The sequence below is a fragment of the Mastomys coucha genome, unplaced genomic scaffold (genome assembly GCF_008632895.1).
Source record: "Mastomys coucha isolate ucsf_1 unplaced genomic scaffold, UCSF_Mcou_1 pScaffold1, whole genome shotgun sequence".
Taxonomy (NCBI): Eukaryota; Metazoa; Chordata; class Mammalia; order Rodentia; family Muridae; genus Mastomys; species Mastomys coucha.
The window spans coordinates 73,188,970-73,214,988 of NW_022196891.1; the positions used below are offsets into that span (position 1 = coordinate 73,188,970).

At 41.0% G+C, this 26,019-nt stretch overlaps 1 protein-coding gene across 4 annotated transcripts in view; it reads right to left on the reverse strand.

The window, feature by feature from the left end:
* Pld5 (phospholipase D family member 5) overlaps nt 1–26,019 on the reverse strand; it is a 343,011-nt gene that overhangs the window by 123,560 nt on the left and 193,432 nt on the right. For all 4 annotated transcript variants that reach the window (XM_031390574.1, XM_031390566.1, XM_031390584.1 and 1 more), the window contains one exon: nt 1,597–1,765. In XM_031390574.1, the coding sequence (XP_031246434.1) occupies nt 1,597–1,765 (169 nt within the window). The remainder of the gene's footprint in view (nt 1–1,596; nt 1,766–26,019) is intronic.

The following is a 26,019-nucleotide window of genomic DNA, read 5'->3' on the forward strand; positions in this document are numbered from 1 at the left end:
GAGCTTTCTTAACCCATATTCTCCTTTTCTTTCCTTTTGAACAAAAGTACCCACAATCATCTCATCTCTGTCTCAACACTGAGTGTTTGGGGTGCCCCTCAGGCATATAAATGGTCTTCTAAACTCACATGTTTCCAAAGCAAGAAAATCTCACATGCAGATGTAGAGCCGTGAGGCTCTCATGCTACAGATTCAATTACATTTGAGGATGCACTGATTTGTCTTTTGTACGTGGAATAGAATGAATTGCTGTGGTCAGAAAGTGGTCTGTGTTGTAACCTTTCCAAAGATGACAACCAACTGGTCCACTCAGTTCCTGGATGTGTCTCCTCTCAGCTTGTGTATGTGACTTGCTTAAACCAATGAAATTCGATAGACGGATGTCGCCCTCTGGAATGCCAGATCTCAAACTACCAGGTCTCCAAGCTTCTGCTCGTCTTCTTTTATGGATCCAACCACAATATAAAGAACTCAAGTTCATTTACAGAATTCTAAGAGATAACCATTGAGAGACCCATCCACTCTGCACATTTCAGCCCTCTCAGTCGAGATGCTGAATGTATTCCATTCAGTCTGGCTCTTCTGGCCTTGGGTAATCTATCCCCCCACCCCCATCACTGTAGTCTGCTAAACCCTGCCCCGAGCCACAAGTAAGTAAATGATCTTTGTTTTCCCAGTTACTAAGTTGTGGATGATACATTATGTAACAATAAAATCTGAAACATATGCTTGAAGTGGTAGAAATAGGAACATGCTGAACACAGTATACTTTTAATAAGTTTACTCAAAGTCTTCAGTGTAACTGTTACGGTTTTTGTTTGTTTTTACTTATTTTCTGACAACAATTACTTTAGAATAGTCAAAGTGGTATAACTGGATGAGTAACAGATTTCAAGACAGCAATTACGAGTGATGGTAAGTTTTGTCAATTCGATTTGTATGCAAAGAAACAAAACTGATTTTACCCATGACCCATACAGAGCATTTAAATATAGGCCAGTATTCATATACATAGGAGCTCAATGTAAACCACCATAGCTTACCAATATAAAGAAAAAGACATTAAAGTTACAAGGATCTTTTTCATTTTCCCTTCTGAGTATTTAATTCGAAATCACCTTTTTCTTATTGACACAAAAGTGACAGAGTCAAAACTATACAACTATCCTGAGAAGTTTGACTTCATTATTTTAAAAAGTTAGTTCAGAGGCATGAAGATGAATTGTATAACACAATTGGAACAAGTACATGTCTCAGCAGGCAGACAGATGTGTTAGCCCGCAAAGTACATAACACAGAATTCTAGGCCATGCTGTAGGAAGGTGCCGTAATGTGGGTGGCATCCTCAAAGCCATGCTGCTTGGCAGCACTGTACACAGAGACTCTTGTAGACAAAGATGGAACATGATCTTGCCCTGAACAAACCCGAGGTGATCATAGTAGTGGACTAACACATGATTAACAATGGCACACATCATTGTTCATGTGCTCTCAGGGGATTTGGAAACTGAGCTGGTCTGGTCTTGTTGAGGGTAAGGATGGTAAGGAGTGTAAAATGCACAGAAAACCGTCACAGGCATGGAGGATGCGGCTTACCTGACATGCGGATGGGTGGGTGTGGTTGAGGTCCCAATGGGAAGACACTATGTCAACAGACTTTTTGGCCATGTTGAGTAAGTTCATCCAGCCTTGGAAAAGCGGTAAGTGAAATGGGGCATCTTCAGAGTAGTTAAGGCCTTCAGGAATGTTTTCCACAAGAGCGATTCTTAAAAAAGATTAAAAAAAAGAAAACAAACAAATAAAAACTTGTCAAATTTGAAGCCATTGATCTTATCACTTGCATTCAGAGAAACATGGAAAGTGATCTTTACGTTTTTCGGTTATACATATATATACATGTTTTTTTCTAACAATTTCTGTTTATCTGCCAAATTCCCCTTACATATTCCATACCCTAACCTGAGGTGTTTTGAAAGTTGATGCTGCTTTTCTTTAGTAGGCATTCGCTTGTATTTCAGAAAAATCTAGCACATGCCATTAGTGTGTTTTAAATGAATCTTGGAAGTGAAAAGACACCAGTGCTTCCTATGAATGTATTTTCCTCTTCAGAATCATACTCCTAATGTTTCCCCTGGCACAATCCAATTCTTTTTATAAGATGCCACTCCTGAAAGCTGTTTGAGAGCATGAATTAAATTTTTCATATCCGCAGTGTCTAATACAATGTTGGATATATTGGAATTCAATAAATGTAGTTATTACGACTTAACCCTCCTTTCGGTGCCTCCCAGCTCAAGGATAAAAGCAACACCGAGAAGAAAGTTACAAAACTTAGAGCTGCATTAAAATCAGAGATAAAGAATATGTAAAATAGCTAGGTGGTAATGGTGCCCACCTCTAAGCCCAGCACTTCAGAAGCAGAGGCAGGTGGATCTCTGTGAGTTTAAGGCCAGCCTGGTGTACAGAGTTAAGTTCCAGAATAGCCGGGGCTACACAGAGAAACATTGTGTAAAGTCCCCACCAAAAAAGAATATGTAAAATGGTGGTGATAGTAATAACTTAGATAAATCTATAGCATCCTAGAGTCTTTCTGCTTGTAATGGGAACATGTCTACCATGGGCACCCTTCTTTGTCATTGCACTTCAGACGGTTTCCCAGTACTGGATTTAGGTGGACACATAGATTCTTTGGTTGTTGTTTGTTTTTGAGATTCCATTTTAACTGCTGTATTTCTCCCTTCCCCTTCAAGCCCTTCCTTATACCTCTCCCCATTCTTCAAATTCACCACCCTCCAATTTTGCATTGATTATTATTTCAGACACATAGATTTTTAGTGAAAGGACGAAAAATTTGTTTTCAGTTTACTAAATGTCCATTTTTCTGTAAATGGAGAATGAAATTATATGTTACATGTTTTCATCACAATGATCTGATTTATTCACAGTTGAATGCCCAGAGACAAGGACATAGTTCAGGGGTGGGATGGAGCTAAGTGGTAGATCATACACTTATCATGCATGAGGTCATGGGCTTGTTTCTTAGCAACACACACACACACACACACACATGCATGCGCACACACATGCATATATGCACACACGCACACACACGTGCACACACGCATGCACACACATATGTGCACACACATGCATATACACACGCACATGCACACACGCACGCATGCACACACGCACACACACACACACGCACACACACACACACACACACGCGCACGCGCACACACACGTGCGCACACACATGCATATACGCACGCACATGCACACACGCGCATGCGTACACACACGCACGCGCGCGCGCGCGCACACACACACACTCGCGCACACACACTCGCACACACACGCACACACCCACCCACACACACACACACCCTTTTTCCATCCGAACTCAGTAAATGATTATCACATGAGTTTTAGCTTTTGAAAGATCCCCGGAGCTCGGGAGACCCTCACTCAAGTCTCAGGATGACACAACCACCCAATAACTCACGAGAGACTGATCTTGCTGCAAGCCCATGAGGTTTATTTGGGATAGGCCGGTACCGGGGTCGATCTCATAACCTTGCAGGCCAGAGGAGTTCGACCCAGAGCACAAGGAGTAAGGGGTATTTAAAGGGAAAAACCACAAACCAGGGGGAGTGAGGGGGGATTCCAACCCAAAGTATTCAGTCAGTTAGGGAGGGGAACATATTCATTCTAGGAATGTAATCTTCATCTATCAGTCAGCAGGGTGGAGAGTCTCATAAACCAGTAGACCTTCATTCCTAGTTCTGCCCTCATTGTGGATCAGTCAGGAGGGGAAGGTTTTGGGAACCAGAGCCCTGAGGCTCTGAGTTAGCCAAGTTCCTGGAACTTGCTACTCCACATTTTTGGCTTGTTACATTTCTACTAATACATTTCCCTTTTCATTAACATGCTTTTCCCCAAATTTCTAAATCTCCCAGTCTTTCACTTTCACCACACAATTTAGCATTTCTTAATAAAATTATTAACTGGTACTCCTTTTGAAACTCCATTTAGCCTGAATCAGAAAAAAAAATATTGCAAACAACAAATTCGTGAGGGATGAATCTGGAATGTCAAAGCTACATTGCAGTTTGGGTTCATGGCCCAAGACATTCCCCATGTTGGAGAGCTATCACTCCATGTTTACCCGTGAACTCAGTAATGTTTGTTGATTCCCTAGTAGGAAAGGACCATCAAGTTGCAACATGTAACACAGACGTGGCTGTTAACGTCCTCCTTGCCCCTCAGGAACTTACAACCCATAGATAGAGAGCTTGTCCCAGGTACACCGGTTCTAGCAGAAAGCATGCTGCAGTAAGAGATAAGGTGTAGGTGAGTAAGAAGTGATTGGAACATGGGCAGAGAGGAAAATGATAATTCTGGCCAGGATACCTGGGATTGGAGGGGACTGGATCGGACATGAATCTGAGACATGGGAGCTTGGAAGCGGAAGCCAGAAGATGAAAGTGCTCAGGGTTGAGGGAAAGGATTAGTAGTACATCTGGATATTTTTGAGTTGGTGAGACAAGAAGCAAGTAAGGTAGGAGAGTGAGATAGCAACTCCTGAGGTGAAGGAAACTGGAAACATTCACAGAGCTAAGCCAGTAGAGACTGTGAACAGAGAGAAAGCGTTTAGACATGGTTTTGATGCATTTGGCAGCAACTGGATGTGTTTCTGAGGGCTAACCCTGGCAGCACACATACATGTGACATGGGGGATTAGTTGTTGACTAGGAAAGGGTAGAGGATGTTGGAATACTTCTGTCAAGGAAAACAGGAAGTTTGAAGTACATGGGAATGAAAAGCATACAGGAGACATTTTAGAAGCTGTATCGTAAAGATGTGGTGGTATCATGAGTACAAGAACGTGTACATGAGAACCAGACAGATGACATGGACTCTGATTTTCCTGCAGGGACATCATGCTGACTGAGCTGGCTCTAGAGTCACCACCAATGGTCTCCTTACAGGGACTTGTGCTCTTTTTCAACCATTTTTCTTCCATGGTTGGACTAATCTTTTGAAAGAGTGAATTCAAGGGTTTTGCCCAATTTGAACTTGCTCCTGACAGTTCCAACCGGCCTTAGGCTGCTTCCACCTCCCACCCACACTGAGGATGGCACATATTTCCACTCTGCCTGCCTCTCCGCAGCTCTACGAGATTCAAATGTCTTACCTGAGGTTTCAACCACAGTAGCATCTTGTTTTTCCTTTGCTGCTCTTCTCTCTGGACTCTGATGCAGCAAGTGCATCCTCATGTGCCAATTTCTATACCAGCCAGGCATTATCTCTCATACTTTCTAATTTCCAATTTAAATGTTAATTCTCTATGAACACGACATAGGTGACATTTCCTTATTGTCAGTGCACAAGGTAACATTTTCTTTCCCTATCATCCTACCATCACTCTCAAAATTTCCATGTCCAAGATTGTTTTCCTAGATCGTGTGGTGTGATGTTGCGTGCGTGGGTATGGGGGGGGGAGGGTGTGTGTCTGTATGTGTGTCTGTGTGTCAATGTGTATGTGCTTGTGCACATCTGTGTCTGTGTGTTATGTGGGTGCATCCCTGTGTGTGTGCATCTGTGTGTGTTGTGTTATAGTACATTGTATGTCTCTGTGTGTTGTGTGTATATGTGTTGTGTGTGTGATATGTACCTGTGTTTGTACATGTTATGTGTGCACATCTGTGTCTTTGTGTTATGTGGTTGCATCCCTGTGTGTGTGTGCATCTGTGTGTGTTGTGTTGTAGTATGTTGTTGTGTGTATATGTGTTGTGTGTGTGAAATGATCTGTGCTTGTATATGTTATGTATGCACATCTGTGTCTCTGTGTGTGTATGTATGCATCTGTGCCTGTGTATTTCTGTGTGTGAATAGTGTGTGTGTATGTGTGAATGTGTGTGTATAGGTGTGCATTTAAATGTGTATGTGTATCTGTGTATGTGTGCTGTGTTGTATAATGCATTGTTGTGTGTGTTATGTGTGTGTCTGCTGTATATGTGCATATGTTTGTGTATATATCTCTCTGTGTGTGCATCTGTGCTGTGTCTCTCTCTGTACGTGACTATGTGTCCATGTTTCTATGTATGTATGAAACAAAGAACATGTTTATTTCTTTGGTCCAGGTTTTCATCCTCAATACGTAACACACTGTGTAGGAGGTGCCCAAAGAATCTGTAAGCCATCTTTCATTAAAATCTGAGCAACTGGAGAGACAGAGATTGGGCCAGCTGAAGATAGTAAGAAACTTGAAAAAGAAGGCAAAATGGAATTTGACATGGTTACAAAGGTAGAAAAGATAAAAAGAAAATCATCCTAAAGTCTGATGTAAAAGAAATGCCTGTGTTTCTGGTTGGTAGAAAGTGAAGCCAATGAGAAGGCACAGGAGGACCATTCATGAAGGGAGAAATGAGTGTTTGGGAAGTCAAGGTGAGAGAGGGTTAAAAGTTGTCTGCTCCAAAACACACATAGGTGGTAAACAGTGACTGAAGATAGATATTTTAATTCCATCCACATGTGAAGTCCAATTATCTGTTAGAAGCTAGACAGAGTGGGGATAAATGATTTAAGATCATCAGCATTTTCAGGCTCCTTGACAAACTATTCACACATTTCAAAACCATACAACAAGCAGTAAAGCACCCCCCCCCCCATCAACCTGAAAACACAATTGAAGGTTATAGAACAATGGTACAATTGTAGATGGATTTATGTCAAGCCATCCTTTCTAGGATGCCATGTGGTCTCTGCTGAGCATATGAATAAGTCAGGATCCCTCATCTTATTTGGAAATCCTGGTGTTCTTTTCATTGACTCTATATAGAATTCATGGATGATTTATAAACTTGGATTTTGAAATTGTTATTTTCCTTAATCTCTAATTCAAATTCAGCATCCCCATAATTTATGCAGACAGGGAATAAAACAGAGAAATGTTAGCAGAATCTTTATTTGGGCAGCATTCAGAATTTTCATGCCATCGACCCCTGCATTGGGAAGCAGAGTTGTATCTCTGAGTCCAAGGTGCAGATTGAGCTTCTGTCCCCATTTTTATTTTATTTTGTTTTACTTATTTTTTGATATCCAGGTTGTTTCTATTTCCTACAAAAGGGGGAGGGGAAGAAAGATTGTAAGAGCCAGAAGAAGTATACTCCTGTAGTGAGACAACATTGCTGGATATGACAATTCCATACATGAATTCACAGACGTTGGGACTGCATTTACAAGAGCCACACAAGATCAGGACAGCCAGAATTCAAGCATAGATGAGGGAGGGCTCTGAAACTCCTTCCCTAGCTGAGTGCTATTGGCAGTTGACAGCTGATGAGAGACTGAAAGTCACTTTTCTTCAGGGATGCAGGCTCTGAGACACTATTGCCCATGATCTAGTAAATGGTCCTAAACTGTTCCACATACAGGAAGCACTAAACGGATCTGGTGGGTACCAAATCAGAGAGGTAGGGAGAGAGAGAAAGTGAGTTGAGAGGGAGACAGAGAGAAGATGAAGTGGAGAGGAAGAGGAAAGTTGAAGTTGAGAGAAAAAAAGATATAGGAGAGACTTTGGAGAGGAAGGAAAAGGAATTGAGTGGGGGAGGACTGGATCCGAGCATACTATATGCATGCATAAATATTAAATAATTTAAAACTAATTCTCATTTTTTCCAGAACAAGATGATATCATGTATAACACTCTTCACAGTGCAAGAATAAGGGGTATGTATGGTGAGTGGCCCACCACATTTTCCAAGAAAGCGCAGGTCTCTAAGGTGGTCTGCTACATTTTCCACAAACTGTCCATGTTGAAAGTCTCTAGCCTTCTCATTATCAGTGTTGGTCACAATTGTGAAGTTAGGACAAGTTGCCCAGACTATACCTTTAATAATACAGAGCCTTAGTTGTCACGATCAATGGAGAGAAAGTAGATACTGAAAATTCACATTAGTAGACATGGTGGTTTGAATACGCTTGAACCATAGGAAGTTGCACTATCAGGAGGTATGGTCTTGTTGGAATAGGTGTGGCCTTGTTGGAAGAAGTGTGTCACTGTGTGGGCAGGCTTTGGAGGGAGTCTCTCCTCCTGGTTGCCTTAGGATCAAGATATAGACCTCTTGGCTTCTCCAGCACCATGTCTGCCTACAGGGTCTCATGCTTCCCACCATGATGATAGTAGACTGAACCTCTGAAACTGTAAGCCAATCCCAATTAAGAGTTGCCTTGGTCATGGGCTCCCTTCACAGCAATGAGAACTCTAAGGCAACAGACCACTGTGTTCCATGATCTTCCCAAAGGTAGTTTGGTATAGATTCTTACCAAGAACTAGCATCTTAACCACATGGCAACTTTTTATTACTGTCAAGATGATACAAAAATTGAACCTATAATTTAGTGTGTAAAAAAAGGGGTTACATTAGAATTTCCCATCTAGGGGGAAAAATCAAAACAAAACAAAAAAGACAACTGGTGTGACTGAAATGTTACTGGTGATATTTAATTCTTTGAAAACATCATCTCTAACACAACTCCAGATAAATTACATTTGAAAAACATTTAATGCTTTGTGATATCATTTCTAGTGCAATTTTAAGGGTGTTACATTCCAACAAGTAAAGATGGACCCTCACATGTGAGTGTTGCACCTGCAGTGGACTGTGTCACAGAGCTCTACCCTACAAAGCTCCTTTAAAGATGACAGGTCACAGCTCCGAAGAATAATGAAAGTGTGTTACGCAGATGGCCACTCCTATTTTGTACCTCAAAGTACTTGTACTCCTGCACAAGTCCTAAAGATGGCACATGCAAGTCTTTAAAGAGTGAAAGAAGAATGAAGAATGTGGAAAAAGAAGAATGTGGAGGAGGAAGACAAGAGAGAGGAGGGCAGTTATTAATGAGATAGGCTCAGAGACTCACAGGAGGTGAGCAAGAATGAAGGTCATTATATGCAAGAAATGTCATAATGAAATGTAACAGTCTGTAGAGTTAATATATACTACCAAAGGAAAAGAAAGAAATGAAACATTGAAAGACCATCACTTATCAAGGGAAACAGTTTTCTTGCTTCAATAATGTTTGTTTATATATAAGGTGTGTTTGTGTGCACATGTGCATAAATGTGAATGTGTGTATATGCGTGTGTGTGTGTGAGTGTTGGTGGGGGGTTTAGAGGAGAACTTGCAGGGGTCAGCTCTCCCTTTCACTATGTTGATTCCAGGGATTGAAGTTGGGTCTTCAGGCTTTGCAAGCAAGTGCCTTTATCTGCAGAGACATCTCACCAGCTCCAAAAGGAATAATTTCCCACCCTATATAAGTGCAAATATTGTAGGGTCTCAGACACCAATCCACATGACTTAGCTTGTGTTTTGAATAACAGTTCTACTGAGCTTCGTGTTGCTTATGCTTTCAAAATGAGAATTTTCAAATTGAAATGTGATCCTGAATTTCCAGACCTTGCTAGACTGGGGACTCTTACAGAATAAATGAACTGAGATCTTAAATACTACACATTTATTTCTGTACTGTGGGTTCTGATTCTACAGTTTGCTTGCTGTCTAGATAGACAGCCATGCTGTCATCAGCTTGTGTTCACAGGTCACATTTCAATGCTGGGTACATGATTTGGCTTTATACTATGCCTCATCTGAGAACTGCTGTTAGATGCAGAATTACATCAGGTTTCTTGACTGCACGTTTTGAATGGAGTACATCCACAGAACAGTAGCTTAGCAAGCAGTTCCACTTGAAGTACTCAGCAAAGAGACTAGACTTGTTTACCGATGTCAACTTCAAGAAATGAGCCAGGAGGGTGTGGTGGCACACTGAGAGTCCCTGAAAGCCAAAGGCAGAGGCAAAGGCAGAGAGGTCACTAGTTAAAGACCAGTCTTGGGTAAACAGCAAGACCTTGTCTCAAAGCCAGATAAAATGAAAACAGACAGACAGGCAGACAGCTAGACAGACAGACAGACAGACAGACAGACAAACAGACACACACACACATACACAGATGCACACATACAGAGAGAGAGAGACAGAGACAGACAGAGAAACAGAGAAACAGAGACAGAATTAAATGTAGAGAAAAAAATAAAAACAAATACAAATGAACTAGAGGGGCAGAAGACACTGGAGACAAAAATCGGTCAATCAGTCAGTCAATCAATCAATCATGGGAGATTTGAAAGCTATAAAGCAGGAAGCAAGAAGTAACAAGAGTCAAGATTTGGCACTTCCTGTCCTTTATTTTCTGTAAGTGCTGAGAATTGAACCCAGGTCTTCCACATGGCTGGCAAGGACTCTACCACAGAACTGTACAGACCCAACCTAACACTCATTCTTGTCCTACAACCATGAGAAGTTATCTTTCAGTCAACTTCTGGAGACCTTATAAAGGACCCAAATAAACCAATCCTTTAAATAATTCATTAAATGATTACAATCGAAGATCTAAAGAAGAACCTGGAATCAACTGAATTACTAAAAAAAGAAGAAAAAAAAGAAAAAGAAAAACTAGCAGAAACCAAGAAACATGATGAAGCCAGGAGAAAAGTGTCCTCAACGAGTGTCCTCCAGGTTGGAAGACTTGGACATGAATGACATTCAGAACTGAGAATTCACAGAAAGTCATTCGATGATCAGAAATCAACACACACACACACACACACTCACACTAACTCACACACTCACACACACACACTCACACACACACAGACACACACACACACACAGATTTTGTTTAGCACATTGATGTGCACAGAATAAATTTGTGCCCATTGGTGCCCATCTGCAATTGTAACCACTCAAGATTCTTCACATTTTTAAAACTGTTCATATCTATCTTCTGTGTGTTCTGGAACTTATATCAAGGTAATACACCCAGTGAAGAGTGACACATGACTCTTTTCAGCTATAGACATATTGAAAGAAGAATTTTAGTGTGCTATAAATGAATAAAGATGTTTTAAATTTTAAAAATAAGCTGGGCATGATAGTGCTTGCTGTTTACAATCCTAGTACTCACAAGGCTGAGACAGGAGGACTGGGAGATTGAAGTCAGTCTGTGCTATAGAGACTCCTGTCTTCAAAAAGAAGAAGAAGAAAAAGAAAGAAGGAAAAGCAAAAACTTCAGACAGTGACAGCCATTGCTGAGAGCTCCCAAGATGCCATCACTGGTTTGAAACTGTGAGAATGATTCCACTGTGGTGTGCCTGGCATGGGAAGCGTAAAGAAGGTCTCCTGAGATGGATGTGCCCTTTGACCATAGATCATCGGCGACCATTGATCCCCTTTCTTTATTTCACATCGCTTGATTTTCTTCACGTCTGACATCTTGGCAGTGGAAGAGACTTTCAAGAGAATTGGGCCAAAGCCAAATATAGTAAATGCCTAATCGATTTGGTTAGTGGAGAAACTGAGACAGGAGAAAGACAGAAAGAAAGTATAGGAGAGAAGCCGAGAGAGGGAGGGGATGCATACTTCCTGGAAAGCTGGAAAAACCGACTTTATTTTTACTTTTAATGAATATCAAATTATGAATTTAGAGTAAAAATACAAATGGAGATAGCACTCAAAGTGTGTGTGTGTGTGTGTGTGTGTGTGTGTGTGTGTGTGCATGTGTGTGCACAGGGCATCATATTTGCTTTGGTAAGGGATTGCAGGGGAAGATCCCAGAAAGTGACTGGTCTTTGATCCTCTCCCTTCACCTGAGGGTCTTCATTGCCTTCTCTGTTTGCTTAGTGTTCCCTGCAAGGAAAAGTGCCTAGAAATCAGCTTCAAAATGATTTGACTTATTGCTGTGACCTGTTATTTTATTTCCTTTTTACAACCAACAGCTGGCTCCTCTCCAGGGGCCCTCTCTAATTAGTCGATGCTTAGAACTCATTTACATGCCATTACTTACCCTGCTATGGTCTCCAGAAAGGAAAGAAAGAAAGAAGTAGGCAGAACTCATTAAAATGCATCTTTAAGCAAATCCCTATGAGGGCTGCTCTGTCTGTAGGAGAACTCAGCCTAAGGCCACAGCACCTTCTGACACCAAATAATAGGGAAGAAAGGGGTAGGAGGACAGGAGGAAGCTCTCTTTTTAAGGTGCTTTAAAATAAACTACAGTCGCTGTGGACCCTGGGAGCTGAGGGAGCTCGAAGAAACAAATGTAAGAAAAAGCCTCTTAGCTTGTTAATAAATATAAAATAGAATTCCCTTATTGATAGTATGTGTTTACTCTCTAAACTTACTGTGATCAAACAACATTTTAAATCTAGGAACTAAGACAGTACAATCTCGTGTGTGTGTGTGTGTGTGTGTGTGTGTGTGTGTGTGTGTGTGTGTGTGTGTTTCCCTGTACTAAGCTGGTAAAAGGCAAAACCATTTTAGATTATAGATGGAACATACTTGTATTTGCCAGGGTTCTCTGAAGCTATCTGTCTGTCTGTCTGTCTGTCTGTCTCTCTCTCTCTCTCTCTCTCTATCATCTATTATCTATATCTCTCTCTCTCTGTGTCTCTCTCTATCATCTATCATCTGTATATCTATCTCTCTATCTCTCTCTCTCTATCTCTCTCTATATATATCTATCATCTATCTATCTATCTATCATCTATCTATCTATCTATCTATCTATCTATCTATCTATCTATCATCTATCTGTCTGTCTGTCTGTCTGTCTGTCTATGCTAGATTGACAGGTGTTCTAAGTGTTAGTCTGAGCTTTGCTGTTTTCTTGAGAGGAGAACTCACTGTGGTGACCAAGCTGGATTTGAACTTTCCATTCTCTTGACTCGACCTCCCAAGAGTTGAGATTATAGGTATGGGCCTCCATGCCATGTTCTGAAAGCCAGTTTTTCTAAATAACCAAATTACAGTATCACACGAGAGATAGGACATTAATATGCGTTGTTGTCTAACACTCAAATTTCCTTGTCCCAGCCACATCTTTGTCCCGGTTTCTTAATTTGTTTTGTTGTTGCTACACTTGGTGTGCTTGCTTGTTACATCTTTTCTCTCTGTTAGCCCCGGAGAGTCCACTTTTTACAAATAGAGCCCAGGGCACTGATGTGTCACTACCTCCCAGGCCACTTCCTTTGCTGAATAGTACTGGATTTAGATTTGCTTGATCCTCGCCTCATGATTAGATTGAGCTTAAATATTTTTGGCAGGGAAAGGCATGGGTGTTGTATTGTTTTCAGAGTGTTGCAGCAGGTTCTGGGGGGATATATTGGTTTCTCCCATTAGCAGTGACATTAAGTTTATTCACACGCATTGAGGAGTGTGTTCTGTTTCTCCAGCTACCAGGGCCTCTATAATTAGTCATTTGTGCACAGCTGGCTTAGGTGGCAGGAGTAAGTTACTCTTTAATATTTCATTTGGTGATCTAATATACTTCCATCTGTGATTCTTGAATGATCAGGTTTACTGAGCTGCCTGCAGATCGACATTTTTAAAAATTATTATCATCACTTGTATATTTGTTACTTGACAACCCTCCGTAAAAATCACCCTTTCGTATTTAAAAACTATTTTATTAGTATAGGCTTGACTCCTGTGTTAATTTTAAAACTCCAAGTATTATCATCTACTATTTCACTCACTACAATGCTAAACTTGTATATATCGCTGTTAGTGGGAGGCCTTGGAAGTTGTATGTATCAATGTCTTTAATTTTATTTCTTATTTCTTTGCTTCTTTGTTTCTTTTTGAAATGAAGCCTCACTATGTAGCTCAGGCTTGAGGTCATAATCACTCTGCTTAGTTTCCTAAGTCCTCAATGCTCAGCTTACAAGTGTAAACCAGTAAATGTGGCTTCATTTTATTTTTAATTTTATTAACTTGAATTAGGTACAGCAACTCAGACAACGCTGAGGGAAAGGCTGGATCGGTGGCATTCTTGATAGCTAGATGGCATCTGGCCATAGCATCCATTCCCTCTTCATATCCCATGTGAAAATTCAATGTCCTCAAAAGTGGACATTGTCCTATTCCTGTTGTCAGCTTAACTACATCTGGAATTAACTAAACAATCAAACCTGAATTTGAATGTAATATAACATTACCTTATTTTTTAAATAAATCAATTGAGAAGAATAACTTCAAATGGTTTGTTGAAACAAACTGATTTATTAAATATGTCTATGAGTGAAGGAGCCTTCTTATTTGAGACTCAGTGTCTACATCAGGTTGCTGTAGCTGAAGGTGACCTTGAACTTCTGTTCTTCCTTCCTGTTCTGGGACTATCTTCAGAATGCTGGGACTAGAGACGTACATCACCATACTTACAGTGTTTTGGGTTGTGTTTGTTCGTTTGTTTTTTTGTTTTTTAAATTATGAAGAGAATTGTTATTTAAATCAATGATTCTGTTTCACTTTCCAGAGTCAAAGAAACTTCTCCACATATGCAGGAAGCTCTGTGTGCATAGGTTAAATAAATTCGAATGCTGCAGATGGTCCTCAAGATAAAGCAAACCCACTTCTTGTGGCAGTGTGCCCAAGATCTGTAGTTCATAGTCAGCCATTATTAGCAGTAGTTATTTCCTGCAACTTTAGTATTCTCTGCATATACACTCATGAACCCAACAACTCTCTGCAGTTTGATCTTTCAAAGCATGTAGACTAGTTCATTATGATGCTTGTTTTCTTCCTATAATCATCTGGAAGAAAATGAAACTTTAGGAGAGGATTATTCAAGGGCCCAAAACCAAGGCTCTCCATAGACATGGCCTTTCTCCTTCTGTACTTTGTTGTCCCAAATCCTCAGATATGGAGAGACAACACTGGATGCTCCTGAACAGAAAGGGATTAGAGGAATGCTGCTAGGAACAGGGGGATCGAGAGGAGTACTACGTTGCCATGCCTAAAACTGGAGGAGCAATACTGTCTTGCAAGCAGGAAAAGATTCATCATCAGCTCCCAGGACAGCCTAGGAGAGGGAACACTCTCCCAGCCAGGAAGAGTGGGACCCTAGCTTTAGGGACCCAGCTTTGTGGGTCCTAGGACTAAAAGGACACAATGTATAGGGGTTGTAGTGACAATCAAACCCTGGAAAATAGCTCACATGCTCCAGTGATTGAGGCTGAAAAAAATGTGTAGGATTTTTTGTAGAGTCTTGGAGAGTCAGTGCTGAACGTAAATTCTTACAGTCTACACTCTGGCAGGTAGGTCAGTAACACTTGTAGTTCAATCCAGGTTTATTTAAATCTGATTTTTAAAATGATTGGAATCCTCAGGGCATGGAGTTTTAGGAGCTGAGGTTTATATCTGTGACACAAATGTAGCCCTTGGTCAGACAGTAAGGTGATCCTGAGAGTCACTTCCTGTGCTGTAGCTGGCTCAGTAGACTATGACAAGGGAATGGTCTATGATACATGCAGAACATCCCGTGGCTGCACCAAGCCATGTAGCTCATGGGTAGGAATATTTCAATATTTCAATATTTCAATAGAAGAAAAAAATAAAGGTGTTCTCTAGGCAATGCTGTTTTTTTTTAAATGTATTTATGTATATGAATATACTGTTGCTATCTTCAGACACACCAGAAGAGGTCATCAGATCTCCTTACAGATGGTTGTGAGCCACCATGTGGTTGCTGGGAATTGAACTCAGGACCTCTGGAAGAGCAGTCAGTGCTCTTAACTGCTGAGCCATCTCTCCAGCCCGGCAATGCTGTCTTTTAAGTATAATTTATACAAAGCCTGTCTGCAAAGATGAACATTTGCTACTCTAAGATAAAGGAAAGACCATAAGATGTTTAGATTTGTAATTTTGTTAGGGGATGAGGAGTCTCACTATGTTGTTCAAACTGATCTTGAATTCCTGGGCTCAATGATCCCCCTGCTATAACTAGTGAAATGGTAAGGACTACAAATGGTAGCTACTACACCCAGCATAACCTATGATTTTCCCCTATACAAGCCAACTCTATCAGGGAACAAACAAAAACTGGTATAGCCCAAAGTATTACATAGACGATAATATAAATTTATTTCATTTTAGTTTTTGAGACTCTCTCATTATAGCTTTGAGTGGTTCTGACTTCTCATGCCTCCTACCTTAGCCTCCTGAGGGCTTAGCCTAGACAGCCACCATGCTTGGTGGGTATATGGATTTGTAGCAGTCATAATGCACATCCTTATGCACAAACATCTTTTTAAGTACAGGATGTAAACAGAAAACTTGGGTAAAACTTAATTCATCCCACAAAACTCTTTTTTTTTTTTTTTTTTTTAAGATTTATTTATTATTATAAGTAAGTATACTGTAGCAGTCTTCAGACACACCAGAAGAGGGCATCAGATTTCATTATGGGTAGTTGTGAGCCACCATGTGGTTGCTGGGATTTGAACTCAGGACCTTCAGAAGAGCAGTCAGTGCTCTTACCTGCTGAGCCATCTCACCAGCACCCACAAAACTCTTAATTTTACGGCAGTGACACACCAATTCCCTTGTCAGAAGGTGGCATTTCTCATTAACTTTTTGATAGAGAAATTGCAGCAAGCGTCCCAGAGGATGGATCAAAGGAGCCAAAGTTATGTGTCTCGGATGGAGCTGCTATTTGCTCCTGACTCATTATTGGTTTATAGGGCAAAGCTTCGTTAGATGGCTTGTCTCTGGTGAGAGATTTAAATGTTAGTGAAAAGGAATCTTCCAGGTACCATGGAGTGTCTGGTCTAGACGCAGAGAATTAAGTTGGATTCTCCTGTATCTTTACCATTTCTGTAGCTTGCATCAATAAGGAGCTGTACAAGCTTGTGTTGTGTAGAACTATGTTTGTCGACAGACGATGCCTCTCATCTCAGAGCATGAAGAATATTGTGAACATTAGAAATCATTAGAAAAATGCACATGGGTGCCATTATAACCATTTACTCTTTTTTTTTTTTTTTTTTTTGGTTTTTTGAGACAGGGTTTCTCTGTATAGCCCTGGCTGTCCTGGAACTCACTATGTAGACCAGGCTGGCCTCGAACTCAGAAAGGCATGCACCACCACTGCCCAGCCAGCCCTTTACTCTTAGATATCAAAATCACGACAGCAATGGCGATGATGTATTCGACGCTGATCGCGGTGATATGGTGGTAAGGGTTATGGTGGCAGTGGTGATATTAGCTGTCAGTGATGGAAAATGAACATGTATCAGGTATACAATCACATCACGTGTATGTGTGATGTAAGCATCATCTATTTTATTGTAATGTTTCTGTTTATCTAATAGACAGATTAAAAACATGAAAGTTGTACATATTTGCAGAATATAGGTGCTGTTTTTATACAGGGAAAGACTGTGTGATGCTCAAATCGGGCTGAATCTCTCAGGCAGTCAGCATTTCTTTGTTTTGAATACATTCTGAGTCCTGTCTTCTAGCTTGGAATACACAGAACATAACTGCTACATGTAGGGCCCCTGCCATGCAACAGCTCACTACAGCTTCTTGGTCTGGCTGAACTGTAGCTTTGTACCCGTTGGTCAGTCTTGCCCACATTCTGTTCTCATTGGTCCGTCTTTCCTATGCTCTGTTCTCATTGGCCAGTCTTTTCCCTGCTCTGTTTCCATTGGTCAGTCTTTACCATACTCTTTTCTCATTGGCTAGTCTTTCCTATGCTCTGTTCTTGTGCTCTCACCAGTCTTTGGTAATCACATCTCTGTTCTCAGCTCCTACAAAGTCAACTCCAGCTCTTTTATATCCACATGAGTGAAGTTTCTCTTACTGCATTTAATGAAATGATCTCCAGAAACACCTAATATATTGCAAGTGTCAGGACATTATTCTTTTTGTGGCTACATATTACACCATAGTGTAGAGGTACCACGTGCTCATGATCCATGCATCAACTATATATATGTAGGTTGTTTCCACATGGTAACTACTGCTGTAGTGTTAAAATAACTGAGAAATGAGTAACAAGTAAAAGGTTAAAATAATTAAGTGGAGTAGGTCTCTTAACTAGTTTCATTTCCTTCGTATGCATATGAAAGTCGGATCACTGGATCCTGAGTTCAGATTTCTTGGGCACAGTGCAGTGGATAAGAACCAAAGCCATAATTATAGCAGAACTAGTTTTCCAAGCTTGTTCTGTATGGTGTCAAGGTCTACCTTGTTCAATACTTCACCCTTGATGTCCACTGTGTTATTTGTAATGTATATTGCCATACAAAGCAACATGCAAAGGCAGTCCAGGGAGGCTGAGCAAAAGCAACTGTGTGGGCATGAGCTCAAAGGGTTGCTCTCAAGCTAGACTTCCTTTGTTTCCCTTTTGTCATATTAAAAAAAATCCATATTTATTATCTCTATCAAATATTGTATATACTCCACTAATATATTGATGAATTTTTAATACTGTAAGTACTACATTAATTAGCCAATTCTAGCTACAACAGCTGTTATCAATCTTTCAAAAGACTATTCAATGCTCTCAGGAGTATAATTTCTCTCTTTAATGTCTCTATGGATTTTAACATATTTTAAAACTTATGATCTCTATTACACAATATGATGGAGTTATTAGGTTAGTATAGACACAAGAAAAATTAGCATTCGAGTACCTTCTATGAAGTTTCTTATAAATATGTAAATATTTTAAATAATGAGCAGTAAACCTTTCATCCGTATTCATATTATAATTAACTTTTTAATTTAAGTAGCACCCTAGAAACTATAAATTTGGGCTCCTGATTCACTTCCAATCACCTTCTAATTTATATTTGCTCTCATTAGAAGTCCATGAAAAAAATTCAATATTGCAATTCTCTAATCTTGGAAATTGAAAAATTCATAAGGCAAAATTAGAATCTGTGTAGAAGATATTGAATTCAAGCTCAGAAATGCTGAGCTTGAAGTCACAAGAACTTGACTCCAGGCCAGAGTCTGTCTCCCACTCAAATTACAAACTTTATACAGCTATACTATGATGAGGTTACAGTGCACACTTTTGGAGGCCCTTTCGGTGTAATATAAATATGTAAAGACTTAGTAATGAAAATATTATTCATTTTTAAATTCATAAGATTATTTACATTCATTAAAATGAAAAATTAAGATGTATATATGTAATATACATGCATATAAAATATAGATATTATATTTATATATTATAGTTATATATGATATCAGAAATAAGTTGTTTATAATAAGGAAACTAGAGTAAATGCTGACAGTAGGCTCTTGGTTGAAATATGTTAAATGTAGTTAGCATTAATTACTTTTTAAAAACCTTTCAAGACAGGGTCTTAACTATGTAGCCCAGGCTAGTCTTAGACACTAGCCCTAGTTTTCTAAATGCTTGGATTACAGGTTTCTCTGTTTAAAAACCATTCAGTTCTAAACAGTTTAGCCTTTTCAAGCTGTTACTATGGGGAATGACTTACTCTCAATTTGTCCTTTTAAACTGTTTAGTCACTTTTAAATGCAATCTATACCCTATACGGAAATAGCCTCTTGATCAGGCAAAAAAGAAGGAAGAGGAGGGAGAGGAAGAGGAGGAGGAGGATGAAGGGGAGGAGGATGAAGGGGAGGAGGAGGAAGAGGAAGAAGAGGAAGAGGAGGAGGAGGAGAAGGAGGAGGGAGAGGAAGAAGAGGAGGAGGAGGAGAAGGAGGAGGAAGAGGAAGAAGAGGAGGAGGAGGAGAAGGAGGAGGAAGAGGAAGAGGAAGAGGAGGAGAAGGAGGAGGAAGAGGAAGAAGAGGAGGAGGAGAAGGAGGAGGAAGAGGAAGAGGAGGAAGAGGAAGAGGAGGAGGAGGAAGAGGAGGAAGAGGAAGAAGAGGAGGAGGAAGAGAAGGTGGAGGAAGAGGAAGAGGAGGAGGAGGAGAGGGAGGAGGAAGAGGAAGAAGAAGAGGAGGAGGTAGAGAAGGGGGAGGGGAGGAAGTCCTCATTCCTGCTTATTCAACCTTGACCACCACTGAACAACCAGGTATTGTCTTCTGAATTTATTACTTTGGACTTTGGAGGGTATGGGATAAGACAGGTAAGGAAGGCTTAGATAGGGGTCTAGCCTGAGGCAAGAATTAAGGATAATAAAAGCCTGATAAAAATTGAGGATGGTAGTTCTTTAAGAAGGAAGAGGCTATGGAGAATATGCAAGCATCTTTTATCCTTCAGGCTTTGTCCCTGGAACTGTGTATGTACCCTCCCTCCATTCCCTGGTCCCTTCTCTGGAATTCAACCAGTTATGTCTGATCACATTTCAGGATGGAAATGGGAACGTCCAGGGCATCGACAATTCCTCAATATGGACGTTTTGAGCAAGCTCTTGTCTGGGAAGAAGGGATCTGCTGAGGCTGCTTTATCCTTGGGAGCTCGGCAGCAAATGTCACCTGAAGAAGGTCAACGGAACACCTCACCATGGTGAAGGACAAATGGAGGCTGGGCTCATGTCTGTTATCTCAGAGCTGGGGGGATGGAAGCAGGAAGGTCGCCTTCAAGTTGAACCCAGACTGGGTTATGCAAGGAGTTTGAGACCAGTCAGGGATAGAGTCTGGGTTGCAGCATGAAACTCAGTTTCAAAGAAAGAAACATAAGAAATAAAAAACAGAACAACAACTAGCAGGCAAACTGTGACATGCAAAGCTTGATTGTGGATTTTGTGCTCATGCTTAAATGCCAAGGATGATTTGGTCATGGGATAGACTTATTTATTTATTTATTTATTTATTTATTTATTTAGACAAAAAATGAAATCTAGCAGGGCTATTTAGCAGCGATGGCACCATGATTCTGAGAGAATCTGAGATTCCATCTCAAGCAGGATGAGTTCCCTGCGCACACATGCTATGAGCAGACAGCCCGAGATCTTGGCACCTGTCTTACTTTTTCTCTCTTGCAGGATGTACACAGGCCTATGTGATTTCCTACGGTTTAGCTATCCTCCGAGGGAGGCCAATGGAATTCTTTTATTTTTTTTTTCCCCAGCCCACTTGATAGAGCCATATTTCCCTAAAGTCCCAGTATAACAACAATACCTGTCAAACTTACTAGGACTATTATTCCATGATAGGGATGATAATAACTGCATCTCTGTAGGGAGGCACGTAGAATCCTTTATTTTCCTGTCCTTGGATGGTTACGATATCCAGTTTCTGGGGCCCCAGGGTGAAGTGCATGGGGGGAGAAGCTGGGGAAGAGTAAGGATAGGATCAAGGATATAGCAACAACCCCATGCTTTGGTATACAGTCCCCACCCCCCACCCCCAGACAGGAGTAGAAAGTGAGACAAAGAGAAAGCTTACTGCACTTATTATTAAACCCATGGGTTGCAATCCCCATGGGGTCACATATCATATATCCTGCATATCAGATATTTGCATAATGATCCATAACAGTAGCAAAATTACAGTTATGAAGTAGCAATGAAATAATTTCATGGTTGGGGGTCAGTACAACATGAGGAACTATATTAAAGGGTCCAGCATCAGGAAGGTTGGCAAACTCTGGCCTTTTGCCTTTCAAAGAAGCAGAGCCAGCTTCCTCTAGAAGAAGTAGGTCTGGTTTAACCTCAGACTTCCAGGTGCTCAGCCTTGTAATCCTTCATTATCAAGCCAATGCCTAGTTCTTTGTGTAAAAGCTTAGGGCCATGTATATTCACCATGCCTACACTGCAAGCTAAAAGCCTTGGTGCATTCTGAAGGTGGTACCTTAGGAAGGGATAGGTTGTACCCTACAGGTAAATGAAATTATTCACATTTTGCAAGATGAAAACCTAAGTAGCCAATTGTTTTAAATTTTTGTCACCACAATTAATTTTTTTTGTGTGTGTTTAGTGTGTGTGTGTGTGTGTGTGTGTGTGTGTGTATACGTGTGTATGTAGGTAACGCATGTGCATGTGCAGAAGACAGAGGGAAACTTGAAAGAGTCACTTCCCTCCTTCCACCATGTGGGTATTGAAGATTGAACTCTGGTTTTAAGGCATGGTCCAAGTGCTTTTATCCACTAAACTATCTTGCCAGCCCTTGTTTTGATTTTTAAAACTATACTAAAGGATCGTACTTTCATGAAAACTAAGTATCCTCCACAGAAGGGAGTGAAGGCAAATTTTCCAGCATTTCAAAGTAGAAGAGCTGTTGTACTTTAATGGTTAAGAGTGGTTCCCATAGTAACACAAGGATTGCTGCCCCTCCCCTGCAGTCTCTCCTTCTGACTCCTAACCACCTTCCAGGCCACATTGCTGTTACTGCCCCCAGAAGACACTCAGAACCACTGGTTACAAACATAACCTTGGATTGTGGGGCCTTGAGTTCAAGTCCACTATTTGTCACTTGCTGATTCCAGGCAAGTTATATAACTTTTCCTGGGCAGCCAGTGCTGATGCTCTTATTGAGGACCCCTGTAGATGGCAGCTCATTTTTCTTTTTTTAAAAAAATAAATGAAGGCTTTTCACACAGCATATGTCTCTAGTTCTCTTCGGTCTCAGTTAGGGTTTTACTGCTGTGAACAGACACCATAACCAAGGCAACTCTTATAAGGACATTTAACTGGGGCTGGCTGACAGAATGAGAGGTTCGGTCCATTATCATCAAGGCAGGAACGTGGCAACATCCAGGCAGGCATGGTTCAGGAGGAGCTGAGAGTTCTATACCTTCACCTGAAGGCTGCTAGTGGAAGACTGACTTTCAGGCAGGTAGGATGATGGTCTTAATTAAAGCCCACACCCACAGTAACACACTTCCTCCAACAGGGCCACACCTACTCCAACAAGCTCATACCTTCTAATAGTGCCACTTCCTGGGCCAAGCATATTCAAACCAGCACACCTTCCAAACACTGACATTTGACTAATTCACATCGGCACCGGCACCTATCTTTCTCTGCCCTGCTACGGTGTCTCTGTTATCCACAGAGTACATGCTACTAGATTCATAGGGAAGACATTTGGCTGCTCTGCTTCAGGTTTCCCAGGTTACATTTGTTTCCCAGTTTTCAGAGCAGTTTTCCATCTCATCCATCATCTTGGTGATGTGTAGACCCTGTACAGAGATGCTAATCTTATCTTTCACTTATGGATGCCCAGGCTTTATTTTAGTACCTCACATGTGACAAAATGGTGGAAGACTAAATCACTTTGTTCTGGTCCCAGTTTTAGGATTGCTCATGTTTCTAGTAAGGAGCTGCCATTCCCTACATTGTGGTTAAATAAAGAGCCTGGTTCTCTCATTTCCAATTGTTTTTTTCCCCCTCTCCCATTTTTTTTCTGTCTCCCTCTCTCTCTGAGAATGAACAACTACAATAAATTATTTTGCAAAAGATATATACTGCCTTTGGAGAGAACATGCTTCATTGATTTTCTAGTGGAGAAGACATGGCTCAGCCAGTGTCACTGTCGAGACACCATAGGGCTTGCAAGGTGACAGTCACTTTGGAATAATGCAATCTGAGGACAAGATGACTTGGAAATACCTTTTCAGCTACAGTTAGCTTCATTTCTGGCTACCATCTTTACCAATTAGGGAGTGTGCAAATGTAAAGTTATTAATTATTTAATAATTGCTCAACAAATAAACTATGAATTGCCTTTATAAATGAACCTACAGTTGAGAAATAGTCATGGGTTTGTCAGGTACTTTTTCTTAGAAAAACATTAAATCCATCGTCCTTCCTACTTCGATTTGGACAATCATAAAGAGAAGCTCAAACCAAAGCCAGCTGCCTCATCTCAGAAAGAACAACGCCTTCCCTTTAAGACTTTATCCCATTCGTTTTTCAACTTCATGAAGCAGCAACCACATTCTGTGTTAAGCTCTGCTTCTGAGGATAATCTTATGAACTAGGTCAGAAGGTAGTTAAAGAAGAAATAGACTCATAGCTAAGAACCTCATTAAAAAAAGGAAAAAAAAACTTGGCAGTGTTCTGTGTTCAAAATAAAGCTATTCTCTATTCCAGGGCAATCATGAGATTTCTAAGAAAAGTCCCAAAGAAGTATTTGGTGGAGAAGATGGAGGGCACAGAGTCTGCCCACTCGGCCAGGATGTTGCCTTGTGGCTCTTTGGATAGAGGGAGGGTCAGTGAACTTCACTCTCAGTCAATGCTTCTGAGTCCTATGGCTGAAGAGAACAAGGTCTGTACACCTGGTCTAGGAGGTATACAAACGCTTTACTTAAGTCAGGCCTTGTGGCCAACACCTGGAAGGTAGCAGAGGGAAGGGGTGGGTTTCAAGCTTAGCATCAGCTAGGTAGTGAGTTCTATATCACCCTGAATTACATGAGTCCCCACGTCAAAGTGTTTTGCTTATATAGAGATTTTTATCTGCTACCTGAAGAAGAGAGCTGTGGAGTGAGGATATTGGAACATTCTGGAATAGACAGAATGATGTGCCCTGGAGCTGTGAAGGAAACAGAGTTAAGAAGGAGCAATATAAGCGCTCCAGGCCAACATGACAAGGGACGCTGGGCAAGCAAGGTGGTTGGCAGAGCGTATGTGCTTTGAAAGCCCTGAGAATCCTGAGAGGTCATTAGATTCCCTTTGTGGTAGGGGAGGTGAGTTTACTATCTTTCAGACTTCTCTGCTCTCCCACCTGCTATGTACTGCCAGGACCTGGACATCTTTGTGTCAGTTCTCAGGCAAACTCGTGGGGTGGGGGTGGGAGTCCACCTCTGCCCTCACAGAAGATCCTACTCTCTGTGAAGTCACACAGTAATTACTTTACATTTTGGGTTGCAATGGAACTGTTATGTGTGTGGTGAATTCTCAGGCAGGGCCGTGAGAAGCCTGTCTCGGGAAAATGCTAACCTCACCTGTAAATGAACACGTTTCTAAAAGGTTCTGAGGGTCACACTTTGGGCAGGGCATGCAAAGCACACACTAGATCACTGAGCGGCACTCCCAAACTTGGATTTTCATTTTTAGTGTGGAATTGGAGGAAAACCAGGCATTTAGAAAACGAATGGAAATCAAAGGATGGTGAAAACCATCTTGATGAGCTGAGGCCTGGGGATGCCACCAAAGGGCTGATGCTGTGAGCCATGGAGGGGCAGGAATGAACTCAGGAAACCCTTCTGGAGGCTGGAGCTGTACATCAAATCTTCATTGGTTTTGTTTTAAAATAGTGAACCAGTAAAATTAAGGAAAGTAATGTTGCATAAGATCGAACTGTTTGCTTTTTATTTTGTAGAAGAGGGGAAATCCCACAGCTTCAATAGGAATGTTATTGATAAAGCATGAATCTTACATTCTTCACCCCAACAGCAAAACAATCCCAGGGGTAAAGATAGCTCTCTGAAGATATGGCAGCTGGTGTTCAGGCAAATTGTATTTATAATGATGATATATATGTACACTGATACATGTATATGCATACACATAAGATCTTGTATACATACAGATGTAAGGATTGTGTATGTTTTCTCACATGCTGACATATGTAGATGTCTATTGCAAAGGCAATTACATAGGTAACATTGCATTTATTTGTGGTATTTACATAGTTACATACTGATTGTTTTCCAGTATCAATGAAGTCAATGTCGAGACCACACTGCACAGTAAAGTATGGAGTATGGTTCTCACGTGTGACTTGGGGACACTTTGTCTAGCCACATTTAAAACCTACATTTCCTCACAGGCCTTCTAATGAAAATGGCAGAATACAGTCAGCTGCCATAGAGACAGCAGTGGAGGGACCACGGAGAGCTGAGGGGGAACCTCGGGAGTTGGGTCACAAAAAGAGTTGTTCCACTTTTAGAGTCCCTAGATCTATATCTGGAGAGCTGTCCAGAACACAAGCAGACAGAAGTTGGATCGAATGCCAGCTCTGATTTTGGACCTAGGGTGTGTGAACAAGTCATAAATTAAGCTGAGATTAAGATAGGATGGGATGTTTTAAGGTCTGGCCTTTAGAATCATGGAAATTGAAAAAGCAGATGCCAACATACCAATAGATCAAAAACCTTACTGGCACTCGCCTATAGGAAGTTGGGGGCCATATTCAGTCCAATCACTTGGGTAGGAGTTTGCATCTTGGTAGAGCCTTGAGGGCAACTTAAAAGAAAGATCCCCAGCTGTACCTCCAGAGGGTGGGGCTGGAAAATGGTAT